This window comes from Microchirus variegatus, assembly GCF_963457635.1.
Source record: "Microchirus variegatus genome assembly, chromosome: 8".
Lineage (NCBI taxonomy): Eukaryota > Metazoa > Chordata > Actinopteri > Pleuronectiformes > Soleidae > Microchirus > Microchirus variegatus.
In genome coordinates this window covers 12,216,439-12,239,518 of record NC_139809.1, presented here as the reverse complement: position 1 = coordinate 12,239,518, position 23,080 = coordinate 12,216,439, and the positions used below count along the sequence as shown (strand labels likewise).

The window sequence follows — 23,080 nt, the reverse complement described above, 5'->3', positions numbered from 1 at the left end:
AAAAAAAACCTGAAGCATCACTTAACTACCTGATTACAACGACGGGTGGCTAACTGTATATGTGTGGACAGTTAACAGTGTATAGCCCTTGGTGTAAGTTGTATTATGACGCCTAAAGAAAACCCCAAGCCCAAAATGTCTCACATTTTTTTTCAGGCAGCATCTTCAAGTAGTTAAAGCAGTTTAAGTTAAAGTCAGTGTGCACTGTAGCAGACCAAGAAAGTGGAGAAGCTTCTGTTGACATTGTCTGTTTATCCAGAACTGTACATGGCCTTATTGTGCTTTTGTTTTCGTTGTCAAACTATCAAAACCCATGCTCTGTTCTTTTTTTTATAAAAAAATAAATAATAAAAAATATGCAGTGGGATGGGACGCCCTCCAGCATCCTGCCAGCACTTCTTTCCAGAGGAAAAACAATGTGTGCAGTGCACACACGTGCCCGCACAGCTTCCAGCCATTGAATGGGATTCCGCGCTGTCTACGTGAGCTCTTTACGAGAAGACACACAATCAGCAAGTCATTCAAATCCAATTCAAACACTTTGCCGGAAAACAACTTTCCCCGGTCAAACTTATGACCACAAAATCATTCAAAACATCTGCTTTGGACATTACGACAAGACAGACAGATGAAAATACAATATCTAATTCCGCGGAATTTTTAAAATCGATGATCTATGACGGATGAGGGCAGAAACATCTGTGATGACAGCGTGGAGGGACAAAATGATATCACGGAAAAGCAGCGTGTGACTCGATTCTTGGGTTTGTCGTTCCTTTGTGACTTCCTTTGCTGTGAGAATCTGGAATTCCAAGACCTCTGCGATGTCCCACAGTGTTTTCAACAAAAAAAGAGTCAGTCCTATGTTATTTATACTTTGACGTCATGTACGGTAATATTATACACTGAGAATTAAAGCTGTGAATCCATAAATCCAATGCTGTGTGTACATTTTTGACATGGGGCCAGTGTGCTTATGAATGATGAACATGGTGGCCAAGTCTTTATGAGCATCACTTGTTCCGTGTCTGTGTCGCCACCGCCAGTGGGTGGCAGCATTTCTAAGTCTACTTCAAATACAAGCAGTTTATTTCTTGACATTCCAGGCCACTGAGAAGATTTGTTCGACCACTTCCCTAGGTCTTTATTGTTTGCAGTGGGCTACGAGGTGTCGGATTAAGATGACAAGATCTGCGTCTCTTCTCCAGTAAGCTGCCGGATTGCTGGGGTCGAGCGGTGGGAGCACCGGGGGCTTATACGGATGTGACTGATTACCACCAAGAGGTGGATGGGCTGAACCTTTTAAAACCCACTCGAATCACTCTGCGTAATGACTTTAGCCTGCATTATCTGGAGACAGGGGGCGGTGGGGAAATGATGACACATTTCATTGACCTGCGCTGGGGCAAAGGTAAATGAATGGAGAGATGATGGAGTGCGCCGAGTTACAGTAACGGCAGGTGAATGTAGATCGTGGACAGCTCGGCCTTGATAATGAAACAAAAGGAAAAGACATCCATTTTCTTGGGTGGAAAGACTGTATATAGATACAGAATTATACATATGAATTGACTTTACATATTGTGTACTGTTTGTTTTCTTAGGGATATGAAATGCGCGTGAAACCCCGCTTTAATGCCGATGAAGCTACTTGGAAACAAAAGAGATAAATACTGGATTATTGAAGGTTTATTGCGGATGAGCGGAGAGCGTTTGACCTGTGAGTTGCACATATACTATTCATTATTGATTGAAGGAGACTAATTAACCAAACCCTGAACAAATGACTTGCTTCAGGTCAGAGGGTCACAGAGGGGTTTCATGTCTGCTACAAAGCCCTGATCAGATTAATGAGATTGATGATGATGATGATGCTGTTTGTCTGTCCAGTTTTGTGAATCTCAACATTTTTGTGTTTGTTTTGTTGAGACCACATCCTACAACCAACATTAAACATGTAATATATTCAAAACTGAGATCATCTGTTAACCCGAATTCCCAAAGAGGGCGATCGAGCCATTGCCATAAGAGCACCAACACTTTGGAACGCTCGTCCTCGTGACCTCATGTACATGTAAATTACATCTCTACCCTTACTTAAAGCGGACCTAGACCGGAAGTTCCAATTATAAAAGGGACTGCGACTGGGAGTCGTGACGAAACTATTTTTAAACATTGTTAAAACAATGTTTTGATAATGAGTAGCAGTGCATCCACCGTTCCAGAGGGGGGAGCTGCGCTTCTGAGAGCGGGTGTGCTGAATATGTCACTTCGAGGTACTGGCCAATCACAACACAGTCTGTCTTCTGGGGGTGAGAGTTGAGCCTGAAATATCGCGGCTGGGGAACAGTGTCAGAAAAGAGGATTTCTATTGGCTCGTTTACAGCAACTAGGAGGTTTTTGACCATAAAAACAAGTTAATGTATGTAAGTAGACCTCCATAACTAACATATATGTGCAACAGGACCACTCTATGTGAGCTTTAAACATCTTCTCATTCTCTGGCAGATGTGTGAGCAAAGTAACAAAACCACAATGCAGTTCAGCAATGGGTGATTCCCCCCCCACCCCATTGAAAGTAAACAAGTATAGCGTTTTTTGTTTGAAGCCTCCATTGTGTTACAAAATACATCACAGTGCAAGCATCTTCTATACTCACAGAGCAGCTATGCCCCAGTGACCTCCAGACTTCTTTCCAGCTTCAATAAAGAGCGACAGGCCAATCAGGTTGATGGTGGGAGCGATAGCCAGGGGTCCGATGTATTTTAGAACAAAGCCCACAAGCCCGGAAAAGCCAAGGACGAGCTGGATCAGCGACGACATGAGTATGGCCCCCTGGATCTGAAGATGGCAAAGGCTTACAGTTTGAGCGTAGAAGAAAAAGCTAAATTGAATCATACAATACAGTACATGTATTTGGAGAGGCTCACAGATGTCTCATCTTGTCAAACTGATTTGTGTTTGACAGTGCATGTCAAAGCAGTAAAACATAATATATACATAATATGTATGGTCCTGTACCAAAAGCTTTGGCAAACATGTGGAAAATGTATGACAAGACCTCTAAAGCCGACATCTGAGACTGACACACAGTAAGTGTTGCCACGGTGAAAGATGATCCTGTGACGAGGACGAGATATCTGAGGGAGCATGATAACTGAAGCGCGAAACTTAGATTACATGCTGAGTCAGAGTGATTCATATATTATCTGCTGATACCATCATGGGGATACTCTTGGTTCAAAATCCCATTGTATTATTGTACTATTGTATTGAGACTTGTGACTCATTAGTGCAATGAGGTCTGTTTCTTTTCCACTTGCAATTTCATGTTATGGCTTTGACCTAGAACTTCCATTTTACACTTTGTTAGGTATTTCATTGTTCTTTAGAACATGATAACACAGTTGTTGGGTCTTACTTGACCTAAGTGTAATAGACTTAGGTCAAGTAAGACCCAAATATACTTCTCATCAAACAAAATCTAAGATGAACCATGGGACAGTGTTTCGCCCAAGTTTAAGGATAAGACATTTGAGAAATGTCCACCCTGTGAGGTTTTTACTTACATTAAAAGTTGGAAAATAACTAGGTCTATAAACTGTATATATATATATATATATATATATATATATATATATATATATATATATATATATGAGGGTAATGGCTCATTGGGGTGACACTTAAGTGCCCCAAGAAACCCAGAGATCCAGATTTTCACCCCAGAATTTGATATTTAATCCTCATTCTAGTTTGTGATCCAAAAACCTTATAATAATGTCTCAAAGATTATTTGTGGCAGGTATGTATCACCTGCATTGGCACTAGGCTGTTTGCATTGGGTTAGTTTTTGTTTCTAGTATATTAAAAGTCAGTGTGCTTGTATAAAATGTAATACCACACGCTACTATACCTGGGCTGGAGACATCATCAACAAATACATATTAAAACGTAATAAACAATACTGTTTATCTGTGGTAGAGAACCCAAGAGCAAATTCGACATTGTGTTACTTTAAGTTCAGTGTGTGGTGTGATTCTACTGGAGGAACAATATGACCCACCCTCTTAGAAATAAAAGTGCTAAGTAGAACCATATAAGGTTCTTCGGCTTGTCCTCATAGGAGAACTCTTTTTGGCTCCAGTAGAACCATATAAGGTTCTTCGGCTTGTCCTCATAGTAGAACTCTTTTTGGCTCCAGGTAGAACCTTTTTATAAAGGTTCCACGTTTTACCACCTTTATTCAGGAAAGGGGTTTTAAAGGGTTCTCTGGATCAAAAGGGTTCTTACTGGAACCATTAGTGTTACCAAGAACCCTTGAAAAACCGTTTCTTTTGGAAAGGGTTTTTCAGAAGCAAATGGTTCCAGGTAGAACCTCAGCCCCTTTAGAAGGACTCTTTTGGAACCCTTATTTCTAAGAGTGCATAAATTAGTCCCGCCAATGGTAAGAATCACTCTCTGAATCAAGTGAATAATCTTACGTACCTCTCGCAATCGTGACATCCAGACTTCGTCAGAGTTCTCCATGAGCTGTGCTCGGGTGGCGTTTTGCAAATGCACAGAGAGCATCACGGGTGCCTTTGGGTCTGGACATTGCCACTTGGGCAGAGCTAGAATGGCCAGGGTCGGAGTGATGAAGCTGAAGGTCCCTCCCTGGAGGATCGGTAACCTTCAGGTCAAAAAGGAGTCAACATTCAGTCAGAATTTAGACAGTGTGCCAACTACATTCAGTCTCTGTTCAGTTCTCTCGCTACTAAGCAACTGTGAGCACTGTCGATTAGTTCACAAACTTTGCCTCGTGAGTGCGAACAAGCGTGAACACACTTGAAAGTTAAGGCCTCGAGCCAATTGTTATGATCAAGCTCTTTTGCCACAGTTGCCATCGGAGTTCCTCATCAAAGGTTTCAGGATTGCCACCACAAACGAGTGAAAATACATGTTATTTTTCTTCATATTCAAATGAGATAAACTTATTTATTGTTGCCTATACTTGATATAATTGTGCCCCACCCCATCCTATTGATATGTTAGACACAAAGGTCAGACAATACCTCAGTCCCTGTTTCAACTTAAATTCAACTTGGGACTACCATGACCCTGCATTAAGTCATGTGGCTCGTGCATGTGGGAATCACTTTCTTTTCTTTGTATGTGTTTGTGGTGTTTCTATGGCTCTATTCCTTTTGAGGGTTTTTATCCTCCTATTATCTTGTCTTACAAAGCACCTCATACCACGGCTCTGAAAGGCTCGACAAAGGCAGTTATTGACTTGGTTATTATGCAGTGTCAAAGTATTTGCAGGGATCCCATTTTTGTTCCTTTAAGCTTTTGCCAAACTGCGTAGGAGGAAAACTCAAACAAAAGCACTCGCTATTTGCTCAGGCATAGTGATACAGTGGTGCGTAGGGGCAGGGAAGTAGGTGTGGAGCACTGTATTGTGCTGTTATATATGTGTGGGAGGCAGCTGCACTGGAGCACAGCACAGAGGTGGTTATAGCATGGTTTTTCTAATAGGATTTCGAAACGTCATTATAGAAGGAGAATCAAGACATAAAGCATAGTAGTAAAAACTGGTTAGAACTGAAATTAGCCTTGGACTCAAGTGATGTCTCCACTTATGCTGAAGGGTAAATCTAATTTTCACTTTTAGTGGTACATATACCTTGGCTTCAGAATGACCCATAGTCCTCTACTCTATATGTGAATGTCCACATGGGTCCCCAGGAGTTCAGCTGTGACTTTAGTTGCAAACACAGCACAATGCCGTTTTGTTTTTGTGCATTTAATGGATGGAATTAAGGGATATTGTAGTTGGGTTTTGGAGTTTTGAGGTGGGGTTGCATGAGTAACTCAATTTTGGTTTTATTCACATTACCAGCCACATCGTTCAATTCGGATTCAATCTGAAATGTAAAATCTCCAGACAGTTTTTCCTCACTGTCGATTATGTTTTTACTGACAGAATGTCATGCTTGGGCACCCTTAGTGTAGTCAGTGCCTCATAAAACCACACTACAGAAAGCTGTGAAAGTTTTACAGTGGTAAAGTTCTATGTATGTGGTTGTTTTCTTAATCATGGAGGGGTTTTTACCTCATTATGGCATGTATCTGTGCATATAAAACATACTTTACCTGACACCGACAGCTGTCTGCAGCAGTGTGCATAACCCCGAGACAAAGAATATGGTTGAAATGAGCTGGCTCTTGGCAGCATTGTTGTCCTTAATGCAGAGGGGCTCGGCCAGGATGAGAGGGATAGCAATGATGCCACCAAAAGCAAGGATGTAATGCTGTGGAGGAGAATAAAAGATACATTGTTATTTGGTTTTCTTGTTTTGGCATGCAGTAGACAGGATTGTTTTGGGCTATTAATCATTTGATTTTAACCTTAGCATCTATGCACCGCCTCAAGCAGCAGCAAGAACCGTGTACGCTGCAAAGAAACCTCAGAAAATGACTCTATAAAGAGATAACACCATTGAGTTGAACTAGTATTTTTTGAATAACTTGTGAATAACAGCTATTTATTTGTCACGTCAACTGTTAGCAAAGGAGAGTTAAGTAGAAATAAATGAATGAAAAAACTTTAGTTCAAGTTTTACTTTATGTGCCTGTAATTATTCTGTTTCTCTTTATTTGTAGGGCACTTTTCATACAACGCAGTGCAACTCAAGGTGCTTCACAACATACAAACCCCGATACCCAACAACCGTTTCTATTAGTATTGTGTATTAAAAAGAAGAAGTAAGGAATCGAATGAAGTGATGAAGTGAGGAAAACACTCCCATCAGCCAATGAAATACAAAAAGAATGAAATGGACAACCACAGCAGTAGCTAATAGCACAAGACTCGTGGCCAGCAAAGGTAGTGACATATTCTGAGGGATATAAAATGCATGATTTGTCACATTGGTTGAATTATTAGTCAACTTATCTGACTTTAAACCAGCTTGTTGCTGACCTGGTCAGGAGCTGGCTTTGGCGAGGACAGACCCTTTCACCATTTTCTTCTCGGTAGTCTTACAGTTTGCTCCTCACCCTGGCCCATTAAAATTAAGACAGATGTTGATAGGCCTCACAAGAGTTATGGGAGTACTTTTAAACCTACAACTCTCATAACTCAGCGGGGGATGCCTCATGTCAGTTTCATGACAGAGGAAAGCGGGGAGGATTCCTTCAGGATGAAGGCCTAGTTTGAGAGAACTCTCTTTGCAAATCAGACTGACGGGAGCTCCATGAGCTGTGCAAACTGCAGTAAAAACCCTGTTGTGTTTACATGTAAGTGAAACCCTTATTTTCAAAATAATGTCCCTCACATGGTGGCCAAGTGGAAAACATAATGTTCAACTCAACTGTTGAGGTTATGTTATCTCTTCTGATTAGCGTACATATTGTTATTTTGCCTTATGATCGATGTTTTACGTCACTATTTGTAAAAAAAAATGTTTTCAACTTTTTTCATTACTATCTCTGTTAATGATGTAATGGCGTAAGAAAGCGGAGAAATAATGATAACCACCGGCTCGCTGTTGTTGCATGTCAAAGTTTAGAGTGATTTATGAAGTGAATGGCAACCGCTGGAGTCGAGAGAGCAGTGAACAGTATAGGTCGGGGTGTGAGATAATGTAGCTGTGACCAGATGCTTGAACCGCTTAACCCTTGAAATAAATCTTGATGTACAGTCGCATCAAAAGAAAGACGGAATTTCAACGTTTGTGTGAAAGCTTTAGCAAGTGGTTAAATTAAATAAAATAAAATATGAAGCTTTTCTACAACAGATATCATAAATTTAGATGCATCCATTGTTTAGCTAGGGTGCCACACCACCTGTCCCAAACTGGTCCTACCTAGAAGAACAATCACAGACTTTTTATTGATTTAAAAAACACTAAACTCATTAATTGTCGACCACTTTATCCTCCACAGGGTAGCGGAGGGAGAGCTGGAGCCAATCCTAGCAGACTTAGGGGTCACGCCCTGGACAGATCGATATCCCCAAACCACGTAGATTTTCTTAGGGTTACATAACCCTAACCCTAACACCCTCAAAAATGTGATTTATTTGTTGGGTGGAAGAAGAAGAAGAACTCCTTGAGTTTCAATAAGGTTCAAGCACCAAGGAGCGTAGAACCCTATTTTTTACCACAAATTGCAGTTGACGTTTTTATTTCAGCGTTGTTGTACTCAATTACTATATCTTATCTCACCATTCGAGAGCCACAAACTGAAGTTTGCAAACTGCTCACTCACCTGCACCAAAGTCCAAAGTGGAAAACACTCTCTCTTATCACATCTTACCCCAAGTTATACTGTGAATTGAGGTCTTTATCTCTATCTTTCTTTTGCAATTATATTTGCTATTCAGTTTACTGTTGGCGGCTTGTTCAGTCTTGACAAATATCGGCGTAACGTTCCCTGCCTGCTGAAAACAAATGAGGAGACAACGTGCTGCTGCTGAAATGCTTGACAGGGTAATTGAAAGTGCGAGTCCCTGGAGTCAGAAAACAGAGCAGTGTTGCACTGCTTTCATCGCGCTGACATCGAGACACGACTCCAAATGAAAAATCGTGTTGCACCTCTCACCGTGTTGCACCCATCACCTTATTGGAAGCCATCCAGAAGAAAAAAAGGAAACATGAATGCAGATCGATATAGGGCTCGGTTTTACCGATTGTCCAATTAACCCCTGCAAGTTCTGTGGGAGGAAACCGGAATACCTGGAGACAACTTTATTTAGACTCTGGTCATTATCCTTTTCCTCTTTTTAAAAAAAAGACAGTCTTTCAAGATGCCAATAAAACATACCACCCAGCAAGTTAATAAGTGTAACCTTTTTAAGCACACCGTAAACTGGTAAATGCTAACATGTATCTGGGTTACAGTTGGATATTATGTCTATTTTTTTTGTGTACTGTGGCCAATCATCATGTCTATGTGGATAGTTTTCAGTAAATGGGATCCAAATATATGAATCACTGAAGCATCATTATTAAAATGGCAAGGCAACCCCAGTGATATACGTTTGTATAATCAAATAATATCATCCGTGTTAGTGTAAAAATCAAAAAAGATTCAGTTTTAATGAAACAAGACCCAGAGTGTTTTCCTGAAAATGACCCAAAGACTGATATTTTCCTCCATGGCCAAATGAAACAAGATAAACAACATAATCAGTCAAAGGAACCAAAAACCGCAGCTGGGTGCTACATGACCCTTATTCTCAGAAGTCATGACACTGATACATGGAAAACGGATGCAGTTTATGCTCATATAAAAATAGTGAGGTGACACAAGGAGGTGTGAGCATCCCTATGGAAAAAAAAGAGTTGTTACAGTTGTAAAAGTAATGGGATCCAACTGGTGAAGAAGAAACAAAGATTATTTTCTTTATACACCGTCCTCTTCCCTCCTCCTTCTTATAGTTTTATGAGAAGGATAAATAAATCTTATATTTTTATGATTTCTACTTCAAGACCTGTGCATGCTTCTGAATAATTTAAAAGCAAACTATTCCGTGATCCTGTGTCGACACATCGCTGCATGTCAAACATCACACAACAAACCCATAAAACAAATACTGCTCAGGAAAAAAAACAAAAAACACACAATGGCAACCGTGGACTGACGCGGGAACAGAACCTTCAGCACTGCAAAAAAACACACTTCTCTTCATGATTTAAAGGTGCTGTTCTCACCTCTGGTGCGTTCCACAATGTCTGGTTGACTTCAAAGAAATGCACATAAATGATAATAAGACACTGGAGAAAACAAGAAATTAAGCAGCTATAATTATAAGTATGGCAGAGGTCTCTCCACAGACATATGTCTTGTTTCATCGTCCCAGCTGGAAGGGATTAACTGTGCTTTAAAATATGTGAGAAGTACTATACAATGTGCACTTCAAACACATTCTGGGTTTTTTGTTTTTTTTCTTTGTCTTTTTTAACCAAGGGCCTTAAATGTACAAAATGGTAAATAATACATTAAAAATAATTGTTGATTTATGAACTAAAGTGTTTCGGGCTTCTTTGGAGCTATTTACTGCCTGGCTGTGTGGCTGCTCGGTTCTGAAGTCAAAACTCATGACCCTTCTGATGTTCTAATGTATGCACAAGCACCAGAGTGTGGGACCTTTTTATAATGACTTTTTCCCCTACTGTAAGTCTGTGATTTGTCTGTGTAGAACACCTTCTCTCAACTAAGGTGTCCAATTGTAACATAAACGAGTTGGCGTGCAATCCAAAATGGCGGCCTTCCTGCAGGATTCACAAGAACATCGTCTCGACTTTTTTGACCGTCCCAACCTAATCAAAGTGTGTACCAACTTTCGTTCATGTGCGTTAAACCCGACATCAGATGACCTACGACTATACATGTGGATTTATTAGCCGTGTACATCTGACTCCGCCTCCGTAGGTGGCACTGTGTCTCTCTACGAGCTAGCGCATATTGAATCAGTTCCCTTTTGACATTTACGTCGAAGGAAAACAAACAAAGCGAAAGGTGAGACGGACGGTGATGTTGTCACCTGTTTTTGGTGTATGCGCAGTAACGACAAGTCCGACTCCAGTCCGACTGAGAGTATGCAGGAGTAATCGGTCTATAAATCGCATTATCCAGGTATGTTAGTCCGACTAAGACTAGCTGGATTTTAGTCGAACTAACGTGTTTACATTACATTAAGAAAAAACTTCTATGAATTATTGTCTTAGTCCGGCTAAAGTTGGACTTTTGACATGTATCTAAACGCACTGCATGTGCTTTTTGCTCAGTCTTTAGCCACACCCACTTCCAATTTTTCATGTGCATTATCCCCAAACTGCGTAGATTTTCTTAGGGTTACATAACCCTAACCCTAACCCCCTCAAAAATGTGATTTATTTGTTGGGTGGAAGAAGAAGAAGAACTCCTTGAGTTTCAATAAGGTTCAAGGTTCACCAAGGAGCGTAGAACCCTATTTTTTACCACAAATTGCAGTTGACGTTTTTATTTCAGCGTTGTTGTACTCAATTACTATATCTTATCTCACCATTCGACAGCCACAAACTGAAGTTTGCAAACTGCTCACTCACCTGCACCAAAGTCCAAAGTGGAAAACACTCTCTCTTATCACATCTTACCCCAAGTTATACTGTGAATTGAGGTCTTTATCTCTATCTTTCTTTTGCAATTATATTTGCTATTCAGTTTACTGTTGGCGGCTTGTTCAGTCTTGACAAATATCGGCGTAATGTTCCCTGCCTGCTGAAGACAAATGAAGAGACAACGTGTTGCTGCTGAAATGCTTGACAGGGTAATTGAAAGTGCGAGTCCCTGGAGTCAGAAAACAGAGCGGTGTTGCACTGCTTTCATCGCGCTGACATCGAGACACGACTCCAAATGAAAAATCGTGTTGCACCTCTCACCATATTGCACCCATCACCTTATTGGAAGCCATCCAGAAGAAAAAAAAAGGAAACATGAATGCAGTAGTAAAATAATAAGTATTTAGTGTCATCTACTGAAAAATAGTACATCACTCACTCTCTTAAACTCTCTTAAAGTGGAACCCTAATTAATGTTCGTCCTACTGTTTCATGTCGATTCAGTGAAAACTGATCCAACAGTTGAGTTGACATAGGGTGAAAGGCAGCAGGGCGGGTCACGGGAGGGGGGTCTTGACAGGTCACAGGCAAACATATAGAGATTAACAACCATTTTGCTCTCACATTCAAACATACAGTCTATAATGAGTATCCAATTAACCTCTGCAAGTTTTCGAGAACCGGGAGAAATCCTATGCACAAAGGCCCCAAAAAGGAACCGATGACCTTCTTGCTGTGAGGCAATAGCGCGTAGACATGATGTACGAGTTAAACGCATTGGCAGCTTTCTGAAGTTTGGGGTCACCAATACAATTGTTTTGTGTTTTCCATTAAAAGTCAGACTTTTATTCGTCAAAAGAGTTGCAAAATGAATATAAAATATAGTCAAGACATTGACAAGATGAGGAAATATTGATTTTTATTACAAATAATAATTGTGCCCTTTCGTCAAAGAACCAGCAAAACTGTTTTCAGGTGTGCTGACATCATTGCACACCTGAAAAGAAGGGTTTTCTAATCATCCAATAGCCTTCTAATGGGATTAGCAAACACAATGTACCATTAGAACTCTGGAGAGATGGTTGCTGGAAATGGGCCTCTATACACCTATGTACATATTCCATTAAAAACCAGCTAGAATAGTCGTTTAGCTCATTAACAATGTATAGAGTGTATTTCTGATTCATTCAAAGTTGTATTCATTGAAAAAAAATAGTTTTTCCTTAAAAAATAAGGAGATTTCTAAGTGACCCCAACCTTTTAAATGGTAGTCTAAATGATGACTTGATTAGATGGATCAGAGGCGTTTGCCCAGTCCTGAGGTGGAGTCCAGTTGGAGGCCATGATGCAACAAATTCAATGACTGTGGACCAAAAAAAAAAACATTCACCTAAAACCTTCAAAGATACGTAAATATTACCTGGAAGCCGAGCAGGATGCAGAGGTACCATGGCGGCCTGTCATTGAGGGAGTAAACCAAATCTGCTTCCTTGTCCTCATTCTCCTCGGCAGTCTCTGTGTGTGGCACCTCAACGTCCACCGTCAGCTGTGGCTGTTCATCACTCTCTTTGCCCTTTGGGGAGAAGCACGGCAAAAAGCAAACAAGACATTCAGTTCAGCAATGTCGGATCAAATAAGAGAAAACAATATTCCCTGATTTAATTCTGTGTTTTGACACCAACTCCCAGACTTACATTCTCTGTCAGCACACCTCTAATCAGTCACTGGATGTTTCCACAAGCATACCAGAGATTCTCATAGAGCTAAAGGTTTCTAAATGTTTTTTTGTTTTTTTCTACCTGGGCCTTTGAAGCGCTCCATTTCCAGTGTATTCCAAAGCTGATGATTTAGATCAGTTCAGATAAGAGACAGAAAGATTAAGTGTACAGAGTGGAATTAGAGAGTTATAGAGTGTAGACATGTGTGTGTGATAAAATGCCGTGGTGGTTCTGTTCAGGTCCTCCCACACATGTCATGTTTGTTTGTGAGGAGAGAATGTTAGTCATGCTGGACGATGATGATGTTATTCCTCTTTTCAGTCACTTCCAGTGTTTGTTGGAGGCAATGCTTAGCATCCACTGGGAGTTTAGGCAGCACATGCATATGAAACACCATGAACTTTGCATTTTTATGATGCTGGATTTAAATAAGGACTAAAATATGCTTCATGTTGTACGGGGAGATGAAAGGTGGATTTATATCTACATAATGTTTAACACATGCTTAGTTTGGTATGTGTATGTGCAGACATGCATGTGCCGTATAGTTTCTTAGGGTCAATTATGTCCCCTGGTTTGACTGAGGCCTTTCTGTGTGCTTGCATATTTTTCACCCACAGGGAGACCGGGATTAACTTGTTAACTTGAGACTAGATTGACTGTGTGTGATTGTTTCTCACTGTATCATGGACCTGTAATTGGCTGGTGAGGTTCCCAGTTTGGACCCTGCCCACTACTCAGTGTCAACTGGGATTAACGCCACCTGCACAATCTCGCCTCAGAATAGACGTTTCCATCCATAAGTTCATATCTGTCAACACAGCCGACGTGTGTTAATTGGCTTATCTTGCGTAACACCACAAAATTGAAAATCCGAACACCCACAAACATCTGGGTTTTGTCTGCGATCCAATCAGCATTCACTCCCAGGTCAAATCACTTTGCAACAGATGACAGATTTTTAGTGTTTTTTAACACTCTGGTGAATGAAGTGATGTCATTATCACCTCAGTATGATGGCAGTCTCTATCTGCCCTTGACCCGTCCTGGAATTTGAACCGACGACCGACAGGGTTACAAGCCCCATTCCTTTATTCTTGGCCATGGGCTGCCCACATTGCACTTTTTTAGATTATAGCCATAGGCTAATTAGGGTTTAGGGTTAAGGTTAGGGTTGGGGTTAGGGTTAGGGTACATTTGTAGTCCTTATAAGTGGCAAATTTATGGAACAAGATAACCACGTACAAAAAAGGAAAGGAAACATAACGGAAAAAAAAGATATAAACGTGACTCTCCATCAGTACGTTTACATGCACAATCAAGCTAACGCCGTAGTCCGACTAAGTCAGCCAATCGGACAACTTGCCCGAGTATGACTATACATGTGGATTTATTAGCCGTGTACGTCTGACTCCGCCTCTGTAGGTGGCGCTGTGCAAAGCGAAAGGTGAGATGGACAGTGATGTTGTCTCCTGTTTTTGGTGTATGCGCAGTAACGACAAGTCCTACTCCAGTCCGACTAAGCGTATGCAGGAGTAATCGGACTATGAATCGCATTATCCAGGTATGTTAGTCCGACTAAGACTGGCTGGATTTTAGTCGAACTAACATGTTTACATCACATTAAGAAAACTGAATCATTGTCTTAGTCTGACTAAAGTTGGACTTTTAACATGCATGGAAACGCACTGCATGTGCTACTTCTGCTGTACCACTTTGGTTAACTGCACATGTGATTTCAAACACACGTCACCAGAGGAAGAAAACACAAAAAGACAAACCCCTTTCTGGGTTAGGGTAGCATTTCCTGGCAAGTTTTCCAGTGTTTAAACTATTAACATATATCCACTATTTGGGGTAAAATCGGTTAAAGACAACAACCTACATTGATGGTATTTTAATGCTACTTAACAAGACTGACTCCTGTGTTATATTCGCAATATTAAGAAACTATTCAGCCTCATTTTAGATTGTGTACTTAGCTGTTCTGGCCTTATGTATGTGAAATCGTCACAGTGTAGGAACAGCGGTTATATAACCTTGGGAACCCGCCACAACTTGCACGCACACACAGGTGTTCTGCAGTGTGTGAACAAATAGTTCTGGACCTCTAGTGTGTCATCCCTGGGATGGACAGGCAGCTGTCTGTGCTTTTTCTTCCAAGAGCATCCTTTGGGGAAACAAGTGATAGCTGTCGATGGCAGATGTGAGTGTGACTTGAACTGGTGACTATGAAGACCAGGTAATCCTCAAGGGTCACCTGATACCTGAGACCCAAGAGGTCAGCTCGCTTTTAAAGCAGGCCACATCGGACAGATCAGTTTTCGTTGAGGTCTGTATAAAGCCTTTTGATGTGCCTGTAAATATACCGACTTTTGCGGTGGCATGTGTTAACACTGTGATATTTAAGAGTAAGACATTTGGTAACCCTATTTTCTGTCTTGTTTCAAGGCTTATACATTTACATGATAGATTTGCATATGAAGTGTATTGTGGATTTTTTTTTTTCTGTGAGTTGTCTTTGAACGCAAACAGGCCATTTCCCACTTAACACAGTCCACATGGGACAGATCAGTTTCCAACGTACTTGTACAAGCCATGTTGGGGTGTGAGTCAGGAGGACAACACCAGTGTTTGAAACGTGATGGAGGTATACACTGGGAGTGTTGTGAGGGTTACATTTGAATGTTTTTCACCATGTTAAATGTCATTTGTAAAGTATTAATTAGAGTACTCAAGATAAGTAGTAAAATAATAAAGGTCTAGCTTTCTTATTGGACAGAAATATAGCACACATACATACGCATGTTATACTTTATATAAGCTGGTCTCCATATGTTGTGGTTACGTAGAACTGCTGAAATAGTTAAATGTCAAATTAGTGGAAACTACATTGTTGTTTCAAACACAGATTTCCCCCCAATTTCCACCCTGATTTGAATGCGACGTTACACCGCACAACTGGATTTTCACTTTGGTGACTTTCTTTGTATGCTTGCAATGTTATTGTGTTGCATTTCAGTTGATTGCAGCAGTCATCATTGTCCTGTAGAAGGAGCTGAATGAAAACTTCATAGACCATCAACACATATGATACTAAAGGAGCTTCCTCTGTAAGTACAGTATATAGGCTCAACCCAGCCTTTGCACAACCTGGCGAAACTTGGATTGAGCTGCACCGTAGAAGACTGTAGAAATGATAGAGGATTACATAGGATGCTTCCTAGGTGCAGGTTTAGATGTCCTCCAAGCACATTGAACAACCATTTTTTATGAATCTCCTGGGACCCTGTCTGCATGCTTTGCTTGAGAACGCTGCTATCTAGTCCGCCGAAGAGCACAGGGGGAGCAGCGAACTGAGACGGATGTTGAAATGTAGTATTTTAAGTTATGGCCGTGGTCCTGTTATATTCTCATATAGCATATGAGAAAATGTAGACATCCCTCATTAGGCAAGTATTTCTGGAAGAGTCTGACCGGCATTTAACTCGTATGTGCGCAGTGATCACACACAGAAACTGGCCCCTTTTTTTTTTTTTTTGCAAAACCAGTTGTAAAGCGGGAATGTTGCACTTGGGTTGTGCTTAGCCGCTCAGTACACACACGGAATATGAAGACGTTTTAGTTGCACCTTTCGACCAGCAGCTCTAAAGTCAAAGAACTGAGTTAATGTCCCTCTGACCAGTGAATTTAACCATTAACTTGTTTTTGGGTGGTAAGGAAGGCCATCTTTTACTAGAAGGTCCTCTACTGTCAGACCGAGGAACCATAATGGCATAACAGGGCTGTTAGGACGATTCTTAGGGCCCAGCACTGAAATTGAGGTTCCAAAGAGAGCATTTTTTGTTGCAAATATGAACAAAAAAAAAGATGGAAACCTGATAATTGAGAGGAAAATGCCAGGACAGAAAAATGAAATGTGCAAGAGAAAAACCCTGTGTGGCCCTCCTAAATTACTAGCGGGGCCCCCAACTGCTTTAAGACACGCACTGAAGTTCAGACATTCTTCAAAGACTGCGAAGAATGTCACCAATGTCTGCAAAAGTTGCTCCGAACATCTGCCAGAAATTCCCCTTCGCTATACCGCCCTATTTAAGTCTAATTTTTAAAAGTGAGTTCACGTGAGAAGTCAGCAGGAGAGAGAGTCCAGATAATCCACAGTGATTAATGGGCAAGTGTCCTGTCTTCTTCATCCACAAGCCAGGCAACCGGCCTTGTTTTGATCCTCTGGGGATTATGATCACATCTCACTTTGACACTCTACCATGCGTGAAATCAGCAAACTGCAGACAATGTCCAGACCCAGTTCTCTACAAAAGCACGCAGCACTTAGAGTGATAACGAAGACGAGCAAAGAACTACGTGAAAACCCCACGGCTCTGACCTCTCTCTGCCACAGCTGCCCCAGTGCTTTGACTCATAAATGTTACTCAACTAATTCACTCCTGAACCATGTGTCTCCAGGGTGCTGCATCGTATCACAAATACGTAACAGCGGATTGACGACTGCACCATCTTTCTCTCTGGATGCCTGACATATTACACATTAGATTACATCCAGACTTCATTTTAAAGATGTCACATCAAAGTCCCATGTGACAAGGAGTGTGTGTGGGAGGGGGGGGGGGGGAGATGCCACATGCTGCATCCTTCGCTCCGGAACCTGCTGTGTCTCACAGGGTGAGTGGAGCATTCAAGTCAGCACTTCAAAGGAAAACACCTTGTTGTTTTGCATCGGTTTCACCAGAGTCGCACGACAGAGACAGACGCTGCAGATGTGGGCACATCTGCACCACATTTCCTCTGTCTTCGATTCGCTCTCACGTTACCAAGTCCTCGGCTGGTAGAGAGCGCGCGGACGTTGGTCCCGTGGATCACATGACAATTTGCTTCCATCTAGTGGTCACGTAGCTGCACTCCACTCAATACAGGAGGACGAGTGTCACCACCAATCTCCTTAGTCAGAGGTGTCAAACTGGTGCCCCCCCCCCCCCCTCCTACTCGAATACATGTGGCCCACCACTTAATATCTTGTTATAATGAAAACATGGTCTACAACCTCCTCTAATTTCTTTAAACACACTTGGTTTTTTTTGTATTTTTATAATAGTAATAATAAAACATTCGGTTGTAATTGTCACATCATTAAATGTGTTACATCCCACGTCAAATCACAGTTGTCCACAGTATTATTTACTTAGTTTTTGATTTTATTCATCATAAATATGTCATTAACGTCGTTCCACATCAAAACAAGCACTTTTAATTTGAAAATCAGTGAAATATCGTCTTGAATAGCTTTATTTTGATATCATTTTAAGGTCATGTAGCCCACTTTTTTTCTCTAGAACCACTGCTAGTATTTGATTCATACAGTTAAACAATAAATAAAGAAATAATACACAAAATCTTTTAACTGGCAGTGGATTTACAAAGGTAAGACCATTTGAATTCAAACAGGTAAATAAACTACTAATTCAAATAATATGCAGTCACCTCCTCCATTCACCTATGCAATGCTCCTACCAGATTATTATCTGGTAGAAGGATTAGCCATTTATTCCCATGATAATCATCTTGGGAGGAGGCTTTGACCTGGGGGGGGGGGGGGGGGGGCTCCTCTCATGGCTGCCACCAGGTCTTTATTCTTTATTAGTGGGGTATGCAGTCGTGTGGCCCCAGGCATTTGAGTCCTGACATGCAAGATGCCTAACATTGCTGGAAATTCCCCATGCCCCCAAGTCATGTTGGGAAATATTTATCTGCTGCCACTGTAAGGCACCCACCACACCTGGGACAGGACAGCCCCCCACCCCCCCACCCAAAAAAAAAAAGACATTTCTGAGATGGGTGTGTCAGTAGCGCAGCCATAAGAGATACTACCAAGTAATCCTTCCTTTCTTCTCATCCGTTACTATACTGATCTTCTAGTTCCACATACAGGTCTGATTGCTTCATTATGCCATTAAGTCATCAATGAGTATCAACTTTAATCTTGATAAGCCAACGTTCTAATCTCCAAAGTAGTGGACGACAGACAAACAGTACAGTAACAGGCAGGTTTCACTGTTTGGTGGTTAACGTGTGGCTAATTGCCACTGAATGTGGCCACGGCAAATTACCAGTGTATGTAGCACAGGGTGTCATGTGCTAAAGAAAAATGCGTTACTTCCGTGTCACGACTGCGATGACACAGATAAATAAGTTCAAGCGTGAGAACGCCACATTGGTTTGCTTTATGCACAGTCAAATGAGGAAAAACAAAAGAGTTGTTTCAGCGATGTCGGGGTGTTAAAAGAACACGGCCTCATTCCAATGTCCTCCTGAAACCTATGCACCCTGAATTAAGGAACGGCTTTTTGCGTCATATTATGTCACCTATGTTGTGGCAAAAACTGTTCTTGATGAGGGATTATGACAATTTACTTTTTAGGCAAGAAAGTCATCATATTACTCTGATTCTGACCTCACTCTTGTTATGGGTCGACCTTTACCTTAGACTTTTTTTACATTGCCAGGGTAGATCGTTTATTGGTTTGTTGTCCCCACTCTATGAACTGTGCAGGAAAAGTCTGTATAAACGCAAATGTATGGAAACGGATGGCTAAAAAATGGCTGAAAGGAAGAGCTTACACACACACACCTGGACTGTGGGATATCCCTTCTTTTGTTTTACTCGTGGTAACCGCCATACTGATTTTGGTGTGGAAAAATCAGTATGTGTGTGGTGTGTGTGGAAAAAATAATGTGATTTCCAGTGCCTGTACTTATTTTGTTGTCGGATCTAGATAATAGATAATCTCACACAATACACATAAATTATGCTGAAAGTCCAACTTAAAGTGATTAAGGTTTTTATGAAAAAAATCATATGCATCACTTTATTGTTTCATTTTTTTTTAACATGTTATCCAGCATTAATATGCTTATTATCTGTTAAAGTGCTGTTTTTGTTTCTTCTAGTCACACTTTCATTCATTTCCTGTTTTATTTTGGTGTCCATTTTTGTCTCCTCATTCCAGGTCTTTACTTCCTGTGACCTGATTGCTAACACCGCCCTTATTGTTTGCACCTGTTGCTTATTATCCCCAGCCCTGTTCTCCTACATATATACCCCATCTGCTTCATTTGATCCCTGACAGTTTGTCAGTTCCCTTGATATTGTCCAGTGTTTTGCTCTTAAGTGTTTCTAGTGTACGATCTTTGTGCCTTTTTTGGGGGGGGTTTGGCCTCTTGTTTTGCGGATTGGGATTTACTTTGTACTGACTTTGGGATTTCACCTAGCATCCTGTTTGATATTGACATTGACATAAAATCCTCCTAATATGTCACAGAGACTCAGGAATAATGTTCACATAACAAACTGAACTCACCAACAACAACAGTACAGACTAAATATTTGCATAAAAAAAAAATATTTTGCAGACTGCAAATCATGTTTATGTTTTGAAATCATGTTTTGGCATGTGGCGCCACCTACCGCCGTCTACCAATCATTGCAGTTAGTAGAGTCTCAGCTGTCGAGCACGAAAAAAAACGAAACCTAAAAGACCTCGGTATTTTGAATTTGAATGTAGTAACCGTTTTTTGGCCTCATTCTTACATATGGCACCTTTAATTATCATATACACTAAGTAATGAGTCACAACCACTGAGGAGCTCAAGGGTCTGAGTACATTGTGCCATGACAAGTCTCCTAGGACCAGAATAATCAAATTTTCACCACATTTACATTTTATTTTTTTTTTTAGTTCCATCCTGTTATTTGAAACCCTGAGAGTACCGGAACTACCTGACTTCCCTCCTGACAAAAGCCCTTCTTGTCCCAAGTTACAAGAAAAAATGCAATAAGTGCTTTCCAGTTCAATGGCTGTACACCGGTAATCTCCGGACATGGCTTATTGTGGCAAAGATATAGCCTTGTATCATGTTTACCACATTGAAATGTGTCCAGTGTCCCATTTACAAAATGTAATCCAGGCTTCTACATGCAGGAGAGGTACAATGTGAGCTATGTGTTTCTTAAAAAATCGTTGAAACAACAAAATAAAAATAAGTAGTAAAAATCTTTACAAGAAAAACAGACTGAAATTGTGACATTAAACAATAAACTGCACTTTATTAAGGGGAAGCCTTTTAAGTGTAGTGGATGTTAAGTAAAATAATCTGGCAATGCAACGATGACTCGACACTAACTTGTGTTAAATGCAACCTCATTGTTATGAGACACGTTAAAGGGATAGTTCTGGCTTTTCAAAGTGTGGTCACGGTGGGATACTGATACAGCCAGAGAAAAATTCTCATTTCTCTTTTGTCATTTGTTTGGTCAGTGGTGGAAACCCTGAACAACAACAGTACAACACTGAATTATTGAACGATCTACTCGACAACTCCACTAAACATGCTCTGCATCCCTGTGGAGTCCAGGTGTCTTTGTGACATCATCGTCCAAACAGACCAGGCAACCCTAAGAGATTTACTCTCAGAGGCCTCTTAAGGAGTTGTTCACATCAAAGCCTAAACATGAATTATGAAAACTTAATCTGGATTCTTGTGAGTTCCAACTGATTGATGAAGTACATAAACCCTAACCCAACACATTTTGGTTTCATACAATATCGGACTCGATGGGTCATAATAAATGACGCTGTGAGCCCATTGTGTTGACACGCTGACACGTTCACACATCTGTCAAGTCCACGCTGTGCTGTTTGTTTGGCTTTCCCCATTTCTTCCAAATCCTTCCATTAATTGGAATGTGGAGGAAAACGTCAACCTCGGATTCAGCTGTGCACACACACACGTGAAAAAACACACGTGCCTGCATTTTGAGTAGTCTTTATTCAGTTTTTCGATCAAAGATTTTGGAACCATCTGGACCACACTCAAGACTGAATTTTACACACAGCGTTTGCAATCGATTGGACTCAAATAGCTTGTTTTTCAAAGAAATCATGCACACGTTGGTTGTTTCACATTCCACAGTGGCTTACATTCACAATAGCTCTTAGTGCTGAGACTTAAAACTACTGTACTTAACTTTCTTTTGGTTGTTTAACTAAAGATAAAAATGAAGCAAAAATAATAATAATTATAACAACAAAAACTCTTCCTTATCAAAAGATTTTCATGTGACTGTTTCATCTCTCAGTACAAACACAGCCATCATTTGAAACTTGGATGTTTGTCCGTGTCACAAATGTCCAACGGAACTGAAATTATTATTCTTCACTTACCACAAATGCAGGATTGTCTGATCCCTCCTGCTTGAGTCCAAGCTCTATTTTCTCCTCTGTCGTGAGCTGCATCCTGGAGAAGATGGCAAGGTGTGTTGTTGTTTCTGAAGAACTCTACACGAGCATACAAACACACACACACACACACACACACACACAGTGCGAGTGAAAGTCTAACTGACCTAAGGGGGACGATACGAGTGATCACCTCACGTCACCAAGTATCACACTCGAGAAAGGCTCAGTTAGTTTGTAATCTCCTCTCTGACTCTCAAGTGTGTCTGGTCTGCTGCTGAGTGAACGTAGGCTTTAGTTACCCTGACTTACAGTCATGTGCCTGTTGTTGTGTGACGACTGGATTCTATGAGAGTAGACGAGCACGCTGGTCACGTGAACTACTTTTGTCATACATAATAAGACGGCCTCCTCTTATCACATCCTACTCTGATATTTTGGGAATGAGTCGAATTTGAGAATGGTGACGGTGGCTCTTTGACTCTGCTTTGGGTTTGTGTGTGTGGGTCTTCGTCTTGTCACCTGAACTGGACACGGGATGATGACACCATTGGTAGTTAGCATCAATGCTAACAATGCTAGCAATTTTAATTTTGTAATACATATAGTTTATCTTTTTTTTTCTTGTTATTGTTTTTAATTATCTAAAACAATGTGATACTGAAGACCATATTCTACCATACTGTAATAACTTTTACAGCAATAAATTGTTTATGGAGATTACAGTATGATCTATGTAACCCCTAACCCTAACATCTATCTATCTATCTATCTATCTATCTATCTATCTATCTATCTATCTATCTATCTATCTATCTATCTATCTATCTATCTATCTATCTGCTAGCTAGCTAGCTAGCCAGCTATCTATCGACAACTAGTTAGCTACCTAGCTAGATATCTATCTAGCTATTTCTCTATCTGAAATATTTCCTATACGACCCCCACACACCCACCAGTCAGTGGTGAATACCCTGAACAACATTGTCATCAATATTAATGCTTTAGCTTTTAAAGTTAGCTA

The 23,080-nt window shown here is 40.7% G+C and overlaps 1 protein-coding gene across 1 annotated transcript in view; it reads right to left on the bottom strand.

Annotated features, from left to right (window-relative positions):
• LOC310931021 (solute carrier family 23 member 2) overlaps positions 1-22,113 on the bottom strand; it is a gene marked incomplete at both ends in the record, with an annotated part of 42,444 nt that extends 20,331 nt beyond the window's left edge. The window contains 5 exons of the mRNA XM_083894095.1: positions 2,660-2,841; positions 4,489-4,672; positions 6,136-6,293; positions 12,508-12,660; positions 22,042-22,113. Coding sequence (XP_083750221.1) covers positions 2,660-2,841; positions 4,489-4,672; positions 6,136-6,293; positions 12,508-12,660; positions 22,042-22,113 — 749 coding nt within the window. The remainder of the gene's footprint in view (positions 1-2,659; positions 2,842-4,488; positions 4,673-6,135; positions 6,294-12,507; positions 12,661-22,041) is intronic.
• Between the last annotated feature and the right edge of the window lie 967 nt (positions 22,114-23,080).